The following is an 18,998-nucleotide window of genomic DNA, read 5'->3' as shown; positions in this document are numbered from 1 at the left end:
AGTAACCAAGATTTTTTTTCACATTTAGTCGATATGAGCCCTTTTCAAGCTTTTTGGTCCATTGAGTTGAGTTGCATTAATACATCTCTAGAGTTAATAAATCTATGTTTGGAGTGTAGAGTTGAATTGAGTTAGTTGATGAAGTTTGTTTTGAGGTGCATAGTTAAGTTATTAAGTCATGAATATCTAGTGCAGTTTTTTACCTAAAGAAGTATGGTTTTTACTTGCTAAATTTTTTATTCAGTCATTCAATTACACAAAAAAATCTCCTATATTATTTGTTGTACCTCTTAATTTTCAAATTCGCCCAAATTTTAATTGGAGTTGAATATGAGTGTAACAAATTTTCTTAATTTGAAATCAACTTCTAGATATCTTGAAATTGGATTTTATATTAGTTTTTAAAAATACTTGTAGTAAAATTTGGAATATATCCAAAAAAATGAAAGGAATATCCAAATTTAATACAAGATAAATTTTAGGTTTTATCCAAATTTTGGTTTAACTTTGGGATGGAATTATAAAATAGACTTGTGAAATTTTATTAGATGAAAATGTGATAATGAGTTGGGACTAAATTCAATTTGATTCAAAATTAAACCAAATTCGAAATTTTCGAATTTATCTTTTGATTTGAACTTGAACAATTAGCTGAGGATTATCTGAGTATGTGTTGGGAACGAAATTTCGAGGGGGCGGGGCCATTGAATCCAGCTGTGGAAAAAGAAGATTATGCATCCAACCCATCCATTGTGAGTTATTCTGATGATGATTCCTTCCTTTCCGCTCCTATGGTCAAGAACATGAAAGAGGTGTTTGAAGAAGGTTTGTTTACTCGTGGGGGTGGAGGTGATTTCCAAGGACAAAGATGCGGGAAGGTGGATGGAGGTGATTCTAAGAGGGCGTTAGTAATATAGTTTCTGATTTGAGGAAGGAAGGACCTTTGGAGGGCAAGGAGGCAGAGGTAGATAAGTATCAAAATTTGTCAGATGCTTAGGCAAAGGGGGGGAAGGGTTGAGGGCTTTTTTTGGTCAGGGGTCTTATTTAGCTCTCACGTTTTTCCATTGGTTAGTGCTGTCGGGTTAGCTTGTCAGGTAGGTCCTCTATCTTTGGTTTCTTATCTTCCTTCGGGTCTGGGGTTTGTTGAGGGAAATGTCGGGTTTGTGTCTCCTATGTCTCCACCTTTGGCACCTTTTTTTTTTGTGGGAGGGGGAAGGGGTAAGTGGTGTCAGACAATAAATTCTCACCTCAAGTCTTGTTAAACTCGATTCAGGGTTCGGGTGTGCCTTACCTTTTTCGCCAGCGTTCTCTTAGGGAGAGCGGCGGTCAATGTTCACTCAGATGGTTTCTACCGTAAATGACAGATATGGAGAGGTGGCTAACTTTTTTCCAACAAAGGAGAAGTTGGTTATTCCTTCATGAGTTTAAACCCCTTAGGCATTCAAACCCTTCCAGTTAATAGGGATATGGGCTCCAATGGGTGGGTTGCATTAGCTTCTATGGGCATTCATCTGTGGAGGTAACGAGCCTATTGATGGTTTGGGAGCCCCACCAAAAAAAGGGCAAGGAAGGAAGGTTAAAGAGAGAATGCAGCAATAGAATCAATCGGAAGCTTAAAAAGCTTAATTTTTTTATGAACTATGATAGGAAGTAAGCTTCCAAGGAAGCAGAGTAAGGTAAGTCTCTATGTTGAAAATCATTTCGTGGAATGTGAAGGGCTTAAAGGACAAAGTGAAAAGAAGGTTAGTGAAGGAGTTGCTTGTGTAGAAGAATCCAGATCTTGTTGTCTTGATGGAAACGAGTTGAATTTCTTTCTATCATAGGAGGATTGATAGTATTTGGAGAAGCAGGAAGGTTGGGTGGGAGAACCTTGACTCAACTGAGAACTTGAGGAGGATTCTGATTTTGTGGAAAACTAGATCTTGTTGCTCGTGAAATGGTTAGAGGTTTATGTTGAAAATAGTGTTATTAACATAGGGGCATTTATGTAATTGTGTAGACCCCTTGGGTTTCCTATTGTCTATTTATACCGTGTGTCCTTATTATGTATTCAGTGTATCAGATTAAAATAATAAGAAAAGTCTCTAAATCGTGGTTTTTCTCCCTGTACTAGGGTTTCCACGTAACTGTGTTGTTATTCTCTTCCCTACTCTTTTATTTTTAACATGGTATCAGAGCTCGGCGACGAAGCCGTTATGGAAGAGAATCAAGCACAATTATCTTCTGTTGATAGAACTTCGGGTTTTGACATGAAGACAGCTATTCGAGCGACTGTAAAAGAGTGTTTTCAAGCAGCCTTACCAGAGCTACTTTTAGCCGTCCAACAGCAGTCAACGGAGAGTCGCTGTCTATGGGAGCCGTCACACCAAACAGAAGCTTTTATCGACGGATAGGCAAATCACAGACAGACAGATCCGGTCGTTTCAGGTTGTAGGGTGTTGCCTTCCGCACCATTGGAGTTTGATGCATCGTCTCAGACATCTGCGCCAATCGGGGTCGTGTCGATCTGCTAGTTCGCTTCAGGTCAGATCGACTTCCAAAGGGCCACGCCGAACGCAAACGCGGTTGGGTTCAACTGATCTTCCGCGTCAAATAGGTTCGACAACCAGAGAGTTATCCAGCACGCGATCCACTACCCAACGACGAGCCATCCAGCCAACGATCATCTCGAATCATCCGATCGGTTGGGTTCTTTACAGTTGTCGGCGACCTTCCAGCCGGTGATGTCTTTTTAGTCGACAGTTGAAGCCCCGTTTCCAACCAACTGTGGTTCGACCCGTTACCCAGACGATGTGAGACAACGGTTGGTTTATCTGCAACAACAGATTTCAGATTTGGATACAATGTTTGGCACCCCAATCCGATTCAACCAGTCTATTCAGAGAACCCAGTAAACTCGTTCCCTGTTTTGCCGAATGTTTCTTATTTATCTGGTTCAATGGGCAATTCTGCAGGATTTCTTGTAGGGGAAAAATCAAATCGCCAGAATTATTTCTTCTGGTCCCAATTAATCCGAATGACCTTGGAAGGGCGTCACAAATTTGGGTACCTGATAGGGGAGATTCCAAAGCCAGCACCAGGCGATCCACAAAAACGAATCTGGAAAGAAGAAGACTCACTGTTACGCTCTGTTTTGGTGAATAGTATGGAGCCTCAAATAGGAAAACCATTATTATATTCTGTAACTGCTAAGGATATCTGGGAGGCAATGCAAGATTTGTACTAAAAAAGATAGAATGCCTCTCGACTATATACGCTCCACAAACAGGTCCATGAATGCAAACAAGGATCCATGGACTAACATCTTATTTTAATAAACTGTTAATGTTGTGGCAAAAGATGGACTTGTGTTGAGAGGTTGTCCGGAACTGTGCACAAGATGGGGCTCAATACTTAAAAATCGAAGAGGCTGACCGTGTTTATGTGTTCTTGGCTGGATTAAATCTTAAATTCGATGGTGTCCATAGTCGAATATTGGGCCAATGCCCGACTCCTTAACTTAGAGAAGTCTGCTCCGAAATACAGCTTGAAGAGAATCGGTCGTGTGCCATGAATAATCCCATTCCTACAACTGACGCAACTGCCTTTGTTGCAAAATCGTCCAGTGCCGATGGCGATAAAATACCCCCACCTATGTGTGAACATTGTAAGAAGCTCTGGCACACAAAGAACCAGTGTTGAAAATTGCACGGGAAGCCTCCAAACAACATGCAACGACAGTCTCATGATAAATCTTATACTAGTCATGCCCTGGTAAGTGACTCAGTAGATGAACAGACTTAGAAGCAATCTTCCGTTGACAGTAAGAACAGCTTGAGTACGGCTGGGGTAAGTGCAATTGCACAGTCAGGTAATTTCCCCTCATTTGGCCTTATTAGTATAAATGGTAAAAACCATGGATTGTGGACTCAGGGGCCACAGATCATCTTACAAGTTCTTCATAATTGTTTATGTCATATAACCCAAGTGCTGGAAATGAGCGTATTCGCATTGCAGATGGGTCTTTTGCCCCTGTTGCAGGGAAAGGTCATATCTCTCCGTTTGACAGTTTAATTCTGCGTGATACTTTACATATGCCTAAAATATCTTATAATCTGTTGTCTGTCAGTAAAATAATAAGGGATTCGAAGTGTAAGGCAATTTTCTCACCTGATTTCGTTTTGTTTTAGGATCTGAAATCGGGGATGACGATTGGTATTGCCTGGCACGATAAGGGACTCTACTTCCTTTCTAAAGAAGCTTCCTCTAGAGATGATCATCAAACTGGGTTTATGTCATTAAATTGCTCTGTTTCTGAATGACTTTATGTTGTGGCATTTCCGTTTAGGACATCCGAATTTTCAATATATGAAGTATTTATTTCCACATTTATTTCACAATCTTCTTTAAATTGTGATGTGTGTATTCGTGCCAAGCAAAGTCGTGTTTCTTTCTGGTCTCAGCCTTACAAACCCTCGAGTCCTTTTTCCCTTATTCATAATGATGTATGGGGTCCCTCACCAGTTACTACTTCCACTAGAAAACAGTGGTTTGTCACATTCATAGACGATCACACCCGCCTTACCTAGGTTTTCCTCCTTACTGACAAATCTGAAGTGTCATCTATTTTCCAACAATTTTATACAACTGTCGAAACTCAGTTCAAAATAAAGATTGGAATTTTACGAAGTGATAATGGGCGAGAATTCTTCAATACCTCCTTCAGGGATTTTCTTGTTTCTAAGGGTATTATTCACCAGAGCTCGTATGCTTACACTCCACAACAAAATGGAGTAGCTGAGTGGAAATATCGTTATCTGGTTGAAGTAGCCCGGTCTCTTATGTTATTTGCCACTCTTCCGTCATATCTATGGGGGGATGCAGTTCTCACTACTGTCCATCTCATTAATCGGATGCCCTCTCGTATTCTTAATCTTCATACTCCTTTAGAACTGTTTAAAGAGTCCTTTCCAACCACTCGATTAATCTTTGATGTTCCTCTTCGGGTTTTTGGTTGTGTTGTCTTTGTTCACTCCCATGGTCCAAACCGTACAAAATTTACTCCTCGTGCTCAGAAGTGTACCTTTGTTGGATATCCATTTCATCAACGTGGATATAAGTGTTATCACCTGTCATCTCGTAAGTACTATGTCTCAATGGATGTCACCTTCCTCGAGGATCAACCGTTTTTCCTTGTTAGTCATCTTCAGGAGGAGAACATGAATGAAGAGACTAACTGGTCATCTTAGGCTATTTCCTTAGAATCAGCTTCCATTCAAACCTTGTCTAAACCTAGTTCTGAGCATGACAGTCTGGTCCTTCCTACCAACCAAGTTCCTTGAAAAACTTACTATAGAAAGAATCTCAGGAAGGAAGCAGTATCACCTGTTGAGCTAGAACTACCGGCTCCAGTGCATGAGTCAGACCCGCCATCAGATCCAGGTACATACATTCCTGAAATTAATGATATTGATGTATGTATGGAGACTGATGAATGCAGGCAAGATAAAGGAGAAGGAAGTAGTAATACTAAAAGAATGGCAGAAAGGGAGACAGCAGAGAATGAAATGATTCTTGCTAATGATGATGTAGAAGAAGTCTCTGATACATAGATAGTTGATCATGGAAAGGAGCCTGAAGATTGAAAGAACGTGATGCATCATCGCTTGATCTTCCTATAGCTCTGAGGAAAGGCACTCGTTCATGTACTAAATATCATATGCATAATTACATGATGTATAGTAATCTTGCAATCGAGTTCAAAGCATTCACTACTAGTTTGGATGCTGAGGTGGTTCCAAATGACATAAGGGTTGCAATGAAAAAACCAGAATGGCGGTCTGCTGTTATGGAAGAAATGAGAGTTCTTGAGAAGAATGGAACTTGGGAACAGGTGGCTTTGCCTGAAGGGCACAAGATAGTTGGATGTAAATGGGTATTTACTATAAAATACAATTCAGATGGGATGACCGGTACAAAGGCTAGACTCGTTGCAAGAGGCTTTACTCAGATCTATGGAGTAGATTATTCTGAAACTTTTTCTTCTGTGGCCAAACTTAACACTATCCGAGTGCTCTTGTCAGTTGCTGTAAATAAGGATTGGTCCCTACCCTATACCAACTTGATGTTAAAAATGCTTTTTTGAATGGGGAACTTGAAAAGGAAGTCTATATGAGTCCTCCTCCTGGGTTCGAGAGTCAATTCAAAAACAAGGTGTGTAGATTGGGGAGGTCGTTATACGGATTGAAACAGTCTCCAAGAGTCTGGGTTGACAGGTTTACAACTTTTGTGAAAGCATAGGGGTATGTTCAGGGGCATTCTGATCACTCTTTTTATAAAAAATCGACATCAGGGAAGATAGCTGTTCTTATTGTCTACGTTGATGACATTGTTTTATTTGGGGATGATGATGTAGAGATCATGAGGCTCAAAACAGAGATGACCTGAGAATTTGAAATTAAAGACCTCGGGAAGCTAAGATACTTTCTGGGAATAGAAATGGCTCACTCAAAAGAAGGTATATCAGTCTCTCAACAAAAATATACTCTAAAGGAAATAGGCATGACTGGGTGTAAACCTGTTGACACACCAGCAGAGTACAATGTGAAGCTCAGTGATAAGAATGATAGAGTTCTTGTTAATAAAGAAAGGTATCAGCGGTTAGTCGGGAAGTTGATCTACTTGTCTCACACAAGACCAGATATTTCTTATGCAATAGGTGTTGTCAGTCAGTTTATGAAAGCTCCATGTAAGGATCATATGACAACAGTTGAACGTATCCTTCGGTACCTGAAAGAAACTCCTGGCAAAGGTCTAATGTTGAGAAAGACCGAAAAACGATCTGTTGAAGCCTACACTGATTCTGGCTGGACAGGGTCTGTTGTTGATAGAAAATCAACATCTGGGTACTGTACGTTTGTCTGGAGTAATCTAGTCACCTAGAGAAGTAAGAAACAAGGAGTTGTTGCTAGAAGTAGTGCTGAGGCTGAGTATAGATCCATGAGTCTGGGAATTTGTGAAGAAATTTGGTTGAAGAAAGTGTTATCAGATCTCCAGCAAGATAATGAGCTTCCGATGAAATTGTTTTGTGACAATAAAGTTGCCATCAGTATTGCAAATAACTCGATTCAACACGACAGAACTAAACACGTGAAGATAGACAGACATTTCATTAAGGAGAGGTTGAACAGTGGAAGCATATGCATTCCCTATATTCCTTCAAATTAACAAGTTGTTGATGTACTTACAAAAGGGTTACTGAGACAAAGCTTTGATTATTGTGTAAGCAAGTTGGGCCTTGTCGATATTTATGCTCCAACTTGAGAGGGAGTGTTGAAAATAGGGTTATTAACCTAGGGGCATTTATGTAATTGTGTAGACTACTAGGGTTTCCTACTGTCTATTTATACAACATGTCCCTATGTATTCAGTGTATCAGATTAAAATAATAAGAAAAGTCTCTATATCGTGGTTTTTCTCCCTGTACTAGGGTTTCCAAGTAATTGTGTTATTATTCTCTTCCCTACTCTTGTATTTTTAACATTTATTCTCTCTGACGATCTCATTTTACAATGTAGAGGGAAAGGAGTTTTAGATTACAGCGGTTTATGAGCCTTCAAAGATTAGAGGGAAGAAAGATTTTTGGGATGAGCTCAAGAATCTCTTTAGTGTGTGTGGTCCTTATTGGTGTGTGGCTGGGATTTTAATTTCACTTGTTCCTTTGGAAAAAAACCTTTGGAGAAAGATTTATTGGTTCCATGATATCTTTTAATAGTTTTATTATTGGCTGCAAGGTTTTTATCCTCCATTATTACTTGGGCTTACTGCAAGGCCACTATAAGGATTGACAGACTTCTTCATTCCGAGGATTGAATTGAGTGGTATGGAATCTCTAGACAGTCAAGAGGGCTGAGAGTTACTTTAGACCATTGGCCCATAATCTTAACTTCGACACTCAAAGGTGGGGCTCTGGACCTTTTAGGTTTAAAAATATGTGGCTTGACCACCCTTCTTTCAAGGCTAACATTTCCTCTTAGTGGAATGTTCCAATGCAATGAGGTGGGAAAGGTACCACTTTATAGGGAAACTAAAAGCTCTAAAAGTTACTCTCAGGTCTTTGAATAGAGTGATCTTTGGAGACATCAAAATTAAAAAAAAAAAATAGAAAATTCTAAATAGAACTGAGGAGGTTGGTTTGAAAGAGGTGGAAGGGCTTATGGATCCAATGCTAAAAAGGGAGAGGGAAATTCTTAGAGGGGAGTCTGCTGAAGTAATTAGAAAGGAGACTACTAATGAGATAGAAGATGGAATTGAAGTGGGCTAGGGAAGGGGATGAGCAGCTAGTGATAGAAGAAACAAAAACTGCATAGGCCCTTTGATCAAGGATAATGGGGAACAAACAAGCAATGATAAGGAGGTGGAGGAGGAGATTTTATCGATATTTTCAGACTTGTTAAGCCCTGTTGTTAAGCCTAGATCGTTTGTTTAAGGCATTGATTGGAGGCCCATTTCAACTAGAGAGTGGGAAGAGTTGGATTCGGTTTAATGTGGAGGAAATTAGGAAGGTGGTCTTTGGGAGTGATAGAAGTAAGTCTTAAGGACTGGACGACTTCTCCATGACTTTTCCAAGATAACTAGGATATTATAAAGGGAGACGTGGAAAATGTTTTCAAAAAATTCTTTGAAAAATGCATTTTAAACCGCTCCCTGCTAGAAACTTCTGTGTCTTATTCCTAAGAAATATAATGCTAATCGAGTCAAGGAATTTAGAACTATCGACCTTTTAACTAATGTGTATAAGATCCTTGTTAAGGTATAGGCTAACCATCTTAGGAAAGTGCTCTTGTTGACCATTTTTGAAGCTCAATGAGCCTTTGTTGTGAGGAGACATATTCTAGACCATGCCCTCACTGCGAGTGATGCCATTGAGGATTATAGAGCCAAGAGAAAGGAAGGTGTGATTTTTAAATTGACATTGAGAAAGCTTAGGATCATGTCAACTGTAATTTCTTGGATAGGGTGATGGAAAAGAAAGGCTTCAAGTATAAATGGAGAATGTGGATGTGGAAATGTATTAGAAATGTGAATTATTCAATCCTTATCAATGGTTCCTTGAAGGGGTCAATCTTGGCCTCTAAAGGTTTGAGACAAGGGGATCCGCTATCACCTTTCCTTTTCTTGTTGATGGTATATATTTTAAGTCATCTCATTCACAAAGGAGTGGAAGGAGGTATTATCGAGCCATATAACATAGCCTTTAAGGAGGTGGCTCTTTCTCACCTTCAGTTTGTTGATGACACAATTTTCTTCTGTTCTAGAAAATTGGATTCTTTATCCATCCTTAACCACATCCTAGGGTTCATTGAGGGGATTTCAAGGCTTAGAATTAACAGAAGCAAGTGTTAGGTTCTGGGGATTAACTGCAAGCAGGAAAAGTTTAACAGATGGGCTAGTTGGCTGGGTTATGTTGTTGGTTTTTTTCCTTCGTCTTATCTTCCTTTCTCTTGGAAGTAACTCGAGATCTATTTTGTTTTTAGGATCCCTACATGGAAAAGATCAGGAAGAGATTGACTTCTTGAAAGAAGAGGTTTTTCTCCGAAGCTGGGAGACTAACTCTTATTAGATCATTGTCAAGCAGAATTCCTATCTATTACCTTTCCCTCTCTAGTACGCCTGTATTGGTTCGTAAGAGCATAGAGAAGTTGATGAGAGATTTTCTTTGGGATGGGGTGGAGGAAGACAAAGGCTCACATTTGATTAGTTGGCTTGATGTGGGGAAATCTATTAATTAGGGTGGGAAGGCAAAGATTGGAAAATTAAGGCTTCGCAATAAAGCTCATTGGCTAAATGGTTTTGGCAATTTGACCTTGAGCCTGGATCCTTATGCCTAAAGATTATTGGGTGGTTGGCGAACGAGGTTAAAGGCACACATCGAAACCTGTGGAGAGATATTTCTTCTCATCTCCCTTCCTTTTTCCATCATGTTTTCTGTTTCATGGAGGACGACAAGGAAACATACTTTTGGGAAGATCTTTGAGTTGGGGATAGGCCCCTCTCCTTTACATTTCCTTGATTATATCGTTTTTCTTCTTTAGATTTTGGTTTTGTAATTACTCTATTGGAAATATTGTTCTTAGTTGGACGCTCTTTTTTTAAGGGGTTTTGTGGGCTTGGCTTTTTTATATGCCCTTATATTATTTAATTTTTTTTTCTCAATGAAAACAGTTGTTTCTATTAAAAAAATACAAAGCAATGTCATAACGCTATAAAAAAATTATTCTATTTAACAGAAAATTGTGCAAGGAAGAGGGCATCGAGTTTTAGTGGGTTTTGAGCTTAGGAACAAGAAAGCCTATGGAATTATCGGAGGACAATCACAAGCTCAAGGACGCTAGTCCAGAGCCTGGTGAAAACGATCTATATGGAGTTGGAAATGATTGATTGGTCATGTTTCTTTCCATTTTCTCTCTTATTTTCTTTGTATGGATGATTTGTATTTAGTGGGTTTGTATTTCATGATCATGAGTAGCTAATCACTTTTTTGGGGTATTGATTAGAATATGGATTGATATTTGATTGATAGTTTAAATTGAATTGGAATTGTTATTAAATGGCATTCTAACTATTATGCATTTATCGTCTTCAGTTAATTTGGATCCTTTAAATAAAACCGTTGAAGAATTTGTGGAAGCTAAGAAAAATTGTAAAACCAATCTTTCCTAGAAGATACTCGGTATTAAACCGTTTACTTGATTATAATTTGATGTGTCCACTTATATATCAATAGCCCATCATCTCATAGCAGCATCTTATATTATCGCTAATCGAGATAATATCTTGGCAATCGTGTCAAAGCTAAATTTATGTCGCAACCTCTGACTCATGGTAAGAGATGCATTGTTGGCACACCCATACCTTAAGATAATGTCCTTGAGATTCTCATTCTCAAAGAGAGACGTCCAAGACACCAGTCTTGTAACACTCGTGCACATCATAGGTGCGAGCTTAAGATTATGTGTTGTACCACCCTTGTAACTTAAAAAAAAAATACAGATCTTTGGCACGTGTTGATAGCCAACCTATGAACAACATTACTATTAAATATAGATTCTTATTCCTCGACTATCAGATCTTTTGGACGAATTAAGTGGGGCACAAGTAATCTTATAAGTAGATTTGACAAATGTTCATCACCAAGTATATATTCGCCCTAAAGAAGAATGCCAAATGACCTTCAAGACTAATGAGAGGTATTTTTGGGTGGCTTGTAATGCCTTTAGGTCTCTCTAACACTCCTACCATATTTATGCAACACATAAATCAAGTTCTTCAATCTATCTTAATAACGCTATGGTTGTTTATTTTGATGATATATCTTAAACTACAACAAGAAACAAGAGGAACATCTTCATCACCTTCACACCTTATTTGAGACACTCCAAAAGAACCAAACTTTATATTAATTTTAAGAAATTCTCTTTATGACTTATGAGATTTACTTCCTTGGCTTTCTAACAATTTAACATGGAGTGCCAGTGATCCATCCAAAGTTCAAGTATTTCAAGATAGGCCCATTCCTATGACTATGAATAACATAAAAAGCTTTCAGGTTTGGCCTCCTCCTAGGAAGTTCATTAGGCATTTTAGCATATTTGCAATAACATTAATTGAATGCTTCAAGAAAGGCAAGCTTAATTGGCAAGATGAACAATCTTCCAGCATTGATAAACTAAAGGGAAGGCTTGGTTCAGCATCAGGTGTCTTCTCTCAAAGTGACCATCCCCTTGAGTATCTTACAAAAAAAAAAAAAAAAAAAAACATACTTAGGAAATGGACTTTATTCTCTTATGTGTACACTTAAACAATGAGATCACTACTTGATAAGAAAAGAATGTATCTTTTTACAAACCATTACTCCCTGGAATCCTTCCAAAAAAGATTAGTCATAGGATGAGTGGTAGATGGTTGTCATTTATAGAATCATTTGACTTCCTTCATCAAATACTTTTTGAGGATCCAATATTGAAAAGATTGAGAGACTTCACAATCTTTAAAAGATATATAGGCTAATCTTTCCATGTCAATTGGTTTTGAAATAGAACCTCATGTTTATCTAATATGGTATCATAGTTCATGAAGTTCAAACGAGTATTTAGTCAAAAAAAAATGGATCGACCAAAGAATGGTGAATCCAAATATGACCATCTTGAAGAGGTAACATAGGGATCCCACATTGAAAAGATGGGGATGCCTAGTAATATTTATGAATAGATGGCGTTCCTACGCCAATTAGTTTTGAGATCGAATTGCATATTTATCTAATATGGTATCGGAGCAAACAAGAAAACTAACAACATCCTTTAGAGTAGGAGGATAAGTCTTCAAACTATAAGATTGACCATACCTTTTAAGTATGAACATGATATCGACTATAGAGGGATTTGGAAACAACATAATAATTATGATAATTGATGGTCATTTGTTTAAGAATGATAGATCTCACACTTCTTGAAGGGAAACATTGATTAAAGCCCTACATGAGATGAAACCTAGTTAGCCTCTTTAGTAGCAAGCTGATTTTTTTTGACACAATTGAGGAAGGATGTTTCAATTTTGTCAAAAGATGCTTCATTTGCCAAAAGGTTAAAGGACAAGGACAAAACATTTGGATATGATTCAATGTTGGTTGTGGTTGATCACTTTTGGAAAATGACTCATCTTTTACCTTGTAAGAAAACCTCTAATGTGTTCTATATTGCTAAATTTATTCTTCAAAATAAATTGTACAATTACTAGCCACACTTGATGATGTTTGGAAGGAATAAATTAAACCTAAACAATTGAATTTCACATTTAGCACAAACTGAATTTTTGTTCAACCATGTACACTATCATTTCCATATGAAAGTGTAGATTTGAGGTTGAAGTATACCAAGATTCCTAGACTAACTGTTGATCTTGTTGTTGTTCTTTCTTCTGTTGATATTAATCAAGAAATTGAAACTATGGCTGAATTTATATTGTGGAAATACACAAAGAAGTCACAAGGAGCATTTGTAATAGATGAACATTTTAACTCTTTGTGTATTTCCAAGTTTAGACCTTTTAAACCCATATGAGTTCAAAGAAGGTTTCCAATAGAAACATAAACATAATCCCCTTCACATGCTCAAGAAATAAAAGAAATTTAAGAGATCATGAAATGTTGTTTTCTTTGTTAAAAAAAAAAATAATAATAAATAAATAAATAGACATTTCTGTGGGACTTTTTTCAAAAAGTATTATTACAAATAAATGATGTAATTAAGTTGATAAAAGATATATTTATGACACTAGTAAAAGAAATCGAGAATTATTTAAATATTCCATTGATTGACTCATATATTTAAAATAAAATTTATAATTATAAATTAAATATATATATATATATATATATATATAAGAAAAAGAAAATGATATTTTTGAAATTTGTAGTCTTAAAACAATCTATTATTTCACTTGTATATACCTTAAGCCAACCTGTGGATGATTCTTCTGAAGAGAAAAAAAAAAAAGAGAGAGAGAGAAAAAGGGAATCAATTTCAATAGTTATAGGTTAGTTTTTCAATATGGAGCTATGAAACAACACTGTTATATTGCAAAATTTAATCAACTCATTGACAGAATTTTAAAATAGGAGCTGCCAAATAATGCACCAACCAATCTATATGCAAAATAATTCTGGAAAGGATTTGGAACTGATGTTGTTTTTTGAATCTCTCAACATTTTATACCTAAGTTTTTTATGAGTGGTTTATTGTTTATACTAAAAACCGAACTTTCATCGAAAAGAATGAAAAAATACAATAACAGACAAAAATAAAGTCGATAAAAAAAAAAATTAAGAATATACGGGGAGATACAAAAACAATCCACAAAAAAAAAGTCCACGCACAAAAAACTATAAGAATGGACTTTAATCGAAAACAATTATACCAAACTGAAAATTTTACGAGAAACTCGATGAACAGACGTTATAAAGACGCAATAAACTTCACCACTTCTAACCCTCCAAAAAATCTAATGAGTTAAATGTGCTACATTTATAAAAAAGAGACCTGTGGGTTCCCCTTCAAATTAAGGGCAAAACTTGTGTTCAATCATCTTCTTACAATATAAAATTTTGATCATTATGATAATTTAGGACTTTGCCCTAAAGGATTTGTCAAAATGTTAATGGAGAGGAGGATTTAGGGGACAAAGATCCTATAGTGTAATTCCACCCCCATATTGTTGGAGTGAGAATTGAAATGTAGGGTTTTGGTGTCAAACTTAATAATGTTAATATATATACACATAGCTTAGGATATAAAGAATTAAAATCTTAAAGACATATTAAGAGCTTATACACTTTGTCAGTGGTTCAAGAATAAATTCTTGAAAGAAAAATAGTATTTAAAAAACTTATAAAATTTCCAATGCATTAGATTAAAGTTTTCTAAACTACATTCAAGGTTCTAAAAGAAATTCAATAGCTTTACAAAACTAATCATTAGGGTCAAACAAACCCTAATAACTAGTTTGTCTTGAGATTTGGTTTTTATTTAATTTTAACTTTATCAACTATGAACATTTTTAATTTGCTCTAATTATAACTTTAATTATATTGAGACATAATCCCAAATCTTTTTGAAGCCATGCACAAAATTTTCCAGCCTAATGTCACACCTAATATTTTTCTTAGAGAAAAGAGCATTTGAAGGCTAAGAAAAAGAGGGGAAAACAAAACTAGAAACATTAGTTTCTTCACTTTTTTTAGTTGTTCTCTTTGAGTTAGTTTCAGTAATATTGTCTTTTGGTTGGTTTTTTTTTTTTTCAGAGAAGTTTTCCTTTTTTTTCTTTTTTTAGAATGGAGTTCCACCCTTCATTCTATCGTGTCGTGGATAGATTTGAACGAGAAGAACGAACTTCATTCACTCTATCGTGTCACAGACAGATGTGAACAAGAAGAACCTATATTAATATCTCAATTTGAATTCAAACACGAGTTTGATTCACACTCCATATTCTAAAGAACTCCAAATCGTTTTCTTAAAGCTCGTCCTCTATATTAGAAATGAAGTAAAAATAATTTCTAGTAAGATTTGGTTACTATATATATATATATATATATTTTGACTAATTGCTAAATGAAAGCCTTTTGCTCTCTGCAAAGGTTTCTTATAAGCAATTACACAATATTAAGGCAGTGAGTAACAGAAATAAAGCACATATATATAAAATATGAAGGCATTTGTTAAGATATATGAAAATGAAGAGAGAGCATATATAATGATAAATAAACTATATATAATAAACTGAAAAAGAGTGCAATAATAAATAAATAAATAAAATGAAGAATATGTTTATGCATGGCAAACCTAGAACTTAAACAATATAAACAGTAAAGTAAACAATAAACTTGAGATGATAATTAAATATTTATATCAATGATAATTATCCTAATTTCAATCACAATGAACCTTTAAAAATTTATATTCTATTTCAAATAAAAAAAGAAAATTCAAAGAGAGTACATTTTAGAAATGGACAATCCCCTCTTCATCTTCTGTTTTTTTTTTTTTTTTTTTTTTTTTTTGTTATTATTTTCAATTAGAGAAAGAATGAAAGTTCTTAATTAAGAAATTATTCTTTCAACATGTCTTATTATAACAAAAAAAAAATTGCATTTTGATAGTTTCAGTTCATTTGATGACATGTTTTGTTTTCTAAGATAAAATTATTTGTTTCTAAGAGTGAGTGATGATAATATGTATATATATCCAAATAATATATATGTTACAACAAAATATTAGAGAAATTATTAAAATTAGCAATCATATATTATATTCTACCCCCACTTAGAACTATTTTTTTTAAGATAAAAAAAAAAAACTAATTTTGATGTTTTAAAGTTTGTACTTGAAAATGTACCTTAACAACAAAACCTATAATATTTGAAACATATTTACATGTAATGAGGCAAATATATGAAAATATTATTGAAAAAAGAAAATGTAGTGTTGAATATATATCTTCTCCATATATAAAACATATGAGAATTAGATTTAAAAGTCATAGATGACATAGAGAAAGTACATTATCATCATTATGAATATGAGGTGGGACATTATAATAAACTAAAGAAAATATATAAATTTTAGGTACATTATGGTGAGAGAAAAAGTTATTAGAGTTTGTCTTTTTTGAGAATTTGGTCTTGTTTTTCAATGGAAAATTTTTGTATATTTCATGTTTCATTTGTTAAGAACGGGGAGAATTTAAGTCATATCCTTATATCTAAGCCATATTTAACAGATAATGAGAAAACCCATCATGCAAAATGCCACTTTTTGAGGCCTATATGTACTAAATTATTTTTAAAAAGGACTACAAACTAAATATTTTGTGTTTCCAAATCTTAATACTTACAAATAACAAATCTATCTTTGTATAAAGCTTATAGGTTCCAAATCTTCAACAAAACCTTCTTTATAATCTACCATTAAAGCTCATTTCCTTTCTTCTTTTTTTTTTTCCCTTAATTTTTGTCCTTTGATAAATTAAACTACTCTTCCCAATTCCCATCCTACTCAACCTATGTTTATATATTTTTCTATATATTTTTTCCATTTCTAATCTTATTGGAGGGCCATTCTCTTATCAATTACAAAAGTACACATATCATATTGATTTTTTTTTTAAATAAATGTTAATTTAAAGTACAAACAAGTTAATATATCAAAAAAATGAATGCATAATATTGAAAATATGAACATATAAACAACATTTTCTGACATCCAAGAACATCCAACATGTGAATTATTCAAATTTAGGACCAAACCCATCTCTCTAAATTTGCAAATTCCTCCTCCAATCTTATTCAAAGCTTTTTTTTCATGAAATTTCACCTCAAATTTCACATCTTCAAGCTACCAACATATTATACAAAAACAATCTACCCTATATTTTATGGGGGTGGAAAAAAATATAATCCTACAATAAGGTTTTCAAATCCCAACTAGTCTAGATTTTAGATTATTGGCCTCTACTTCAAATTCACATCCCCCCATATGGTTCTTTTGACTAGGATTTGTGTACTTGGCTTCTCTATTATTATTTTAATTTCTTTTAAAGTGCAATTTTTTATTTTTTTTTTGGGGTTTCAAGCTAAGATTCTCTCTCCTCTCTTTCTCTCTCTCTCTTGATGCAAATAGAATAGAATGAAGTTTTTAAGAGATTTGAGGGGGAAAAAACCTTGAACTTGCATAGTCAAAGAGCTTCCCAGATGCAGAAAAAACAAGAAGGCCAATCTCAGCATCACAAAGAATTGCAAGCTCTTTAGCTTTCTTGAAAAGCCCTTTTCTTCTCTTAGAAAATGCAACTTGTCTTGCAGCTATGTTGTCAATTTTCTTGATCTGAATTTTCTTCCTCGTCATCTTCTTCTTTCTCAAATCTCTTTTCCTGAAAACTCAAAATATTAATTTATCAATTAGGGGGAAGAAATCTTAAAAAGAAAGGAAAAAGAATTGATCTTTGAGAAAAAAAAATGGGTTTTTTTTTTTTTTTTTTTGCTTATTTTCTCAAAAATAATGGATCTTGAATTTAGTACGGATGAAAATAGGAACAAAAACCCAATCTTTGAGAGAGGGAAAAAAAAATAAAATAGAACAAAAACCCACAAAATTCATTTATACATTTAAAGGCCTATCTGTTTTAAGCCAAACAAAAACCATCCACTAATAGCAAAATGTAAAGTAAAGAGAGAAACTGATGGTTTTTTTTTTGTTTATAGAGAGAAATCCAAGCAAAATAACAAAAACCCACCAAAGATTTGATGCAAAAAGATTGTTTTTTTTCAAAGGAAAAATAAAAGAGAGAAAGAGCTTAGAACATTACTATGGAAGAAGAAGGACTTGAGCTTTGAGATTGATCTCTTTCTTCTTCTTTCTTATTTCCTCTTTGTTTTTTCTTTTTTTTTTTTTCTGGGTTTATTTTTTTTATTTTTTATTTTTATTTTTGTTGGTAGCTTTTGAGGTTTATTACTGACACAGCTTGAAGAGGGTTTCAGACAAGATACCATTATTTGGAAAATCCTCCAATGGGTTGAAGAGAGAGAAAGAAGAAAAAGGAGGCTCTGATTTAAAGATATTTAATGTTCTTTTTATATATTTATATATTTCTTTTTTACTTTTTGGGGGGTTTTTTTTTTCTTCTTTTTGTGGTTAAGCAATTCCCACAAAAGAGCTTCCTTTCACTTGTTGTTGTGTTTGGCGCCGATTGGGTAACACTGATGAAAAGCCAGACATGTCTGCTCTATTCTATCAACTACTCACAACATATACAGTTGGCAATTAAAATTTTAGCAACTTTTTAGGTTTTCTTTACCTTTTATCATTTCTTTTTCTTTTTATTATTTTTTATTTCAATATACAGTAATTACATGAATTTTTAACATTCACTTGACTTGAGTTCGGATTTTAACTTAATTCGATGTTTGGTCCATCAACTTCACATATCGGTATTGTTACATTACTTAACTCCACCTATTTCAACTGTGTTCACTATTGAAATTTGCACGTTGATTGAGATACACGATCTTTTCCTCTTTCTCTCTCCCTCCCTCTAGTATTTTGAATGACTCCACTCATTGGCCACCGTCAATGACCAACTCGGGCGACAATTATTTTCGGCAGACACGTTTAATGCCCAACTCCAGTCAACAACCTTTGCTGAAAACTACCTTCAATAATCATCTCTAGCGACCATCTTTGATCTCCAACTCGACGTGACTACCACCCTCAATGACCAACTCCATCAATCATCAACTTTAACAACTAACTCAATCAAACATATACTAAAAAGAAAGAAAACAAACGAACAAAAATTGATTGGTGAAAGAATTTTTTTTAAATACAAAATTGAAATTATTAATTCATGGGGTTTAATAATCATCTTATATAGTAGTTTATACATTCATGGCTCTACTTTTGGGTTCTCCC

The 18,998-nt window shown here is 34.9% G+C and overlaps 1 protein-coding gene across 8 annotated transcripts in view; it reads right to left on the bottom strand.

Moving 5' to 3' along the window:
- LOC120077079 (MADS-box protein SVP-like) overlaps nt 1–18,093 on the bottom strand; it is a 59,947-nt gene extending 41,854 nt beyond the window's left edge. For 5 of the 8 annotated variants that reach the window (XR_005481727.1, XR_005481725.1, XR_005481728.1 and 2 more), the window contains exons 1-2: nt 17,896–18,092; nt 17,254–17,460 (exon numbers count right to left, since the gene is read on the bottom strand). Coding sequence is in view for 4 of the 8 variants with exons in the window: in XM_039030935.1 (XP_038886863.1) it covers nt 17,254–17,435 (182 nt within the window). In the remaining 4 variants the exon portion in view is untranslated. Of the gene's footprint in view, nt 1–17,253; nt 17,461–17,895 lie in introns of all 8 variants that reach the window. The other 3 variants (XR_005481726.1, XM_039030936.1, XM_039030934.1) reach the window with 2 other exon arrangements.
- Nucleotides 18,094–18,998: the final 905 nt, after the last annotated feature.

This window comes from Benincasa hispida, chromosome 5 (assembly GCF_009727055.1).
Source record: "Benincasa hispida cultivar B227 chromosome 5, ASM972705v1, whole genome shotgun sequence".
Taxonomy (NCBI): domain Eukaryota; kingdom Viridiplantae; phylum Streptophyta; class Magnoliopsida; order Cucurbitales; family Cucurbitaceae; genus Benincasa; species Benincasa hispida.
The sequence above is the reverse complement of the archived record's forward strand: the minus strand, read 5'-3'. Positions and strand labels throughout refer to the sequence as shown.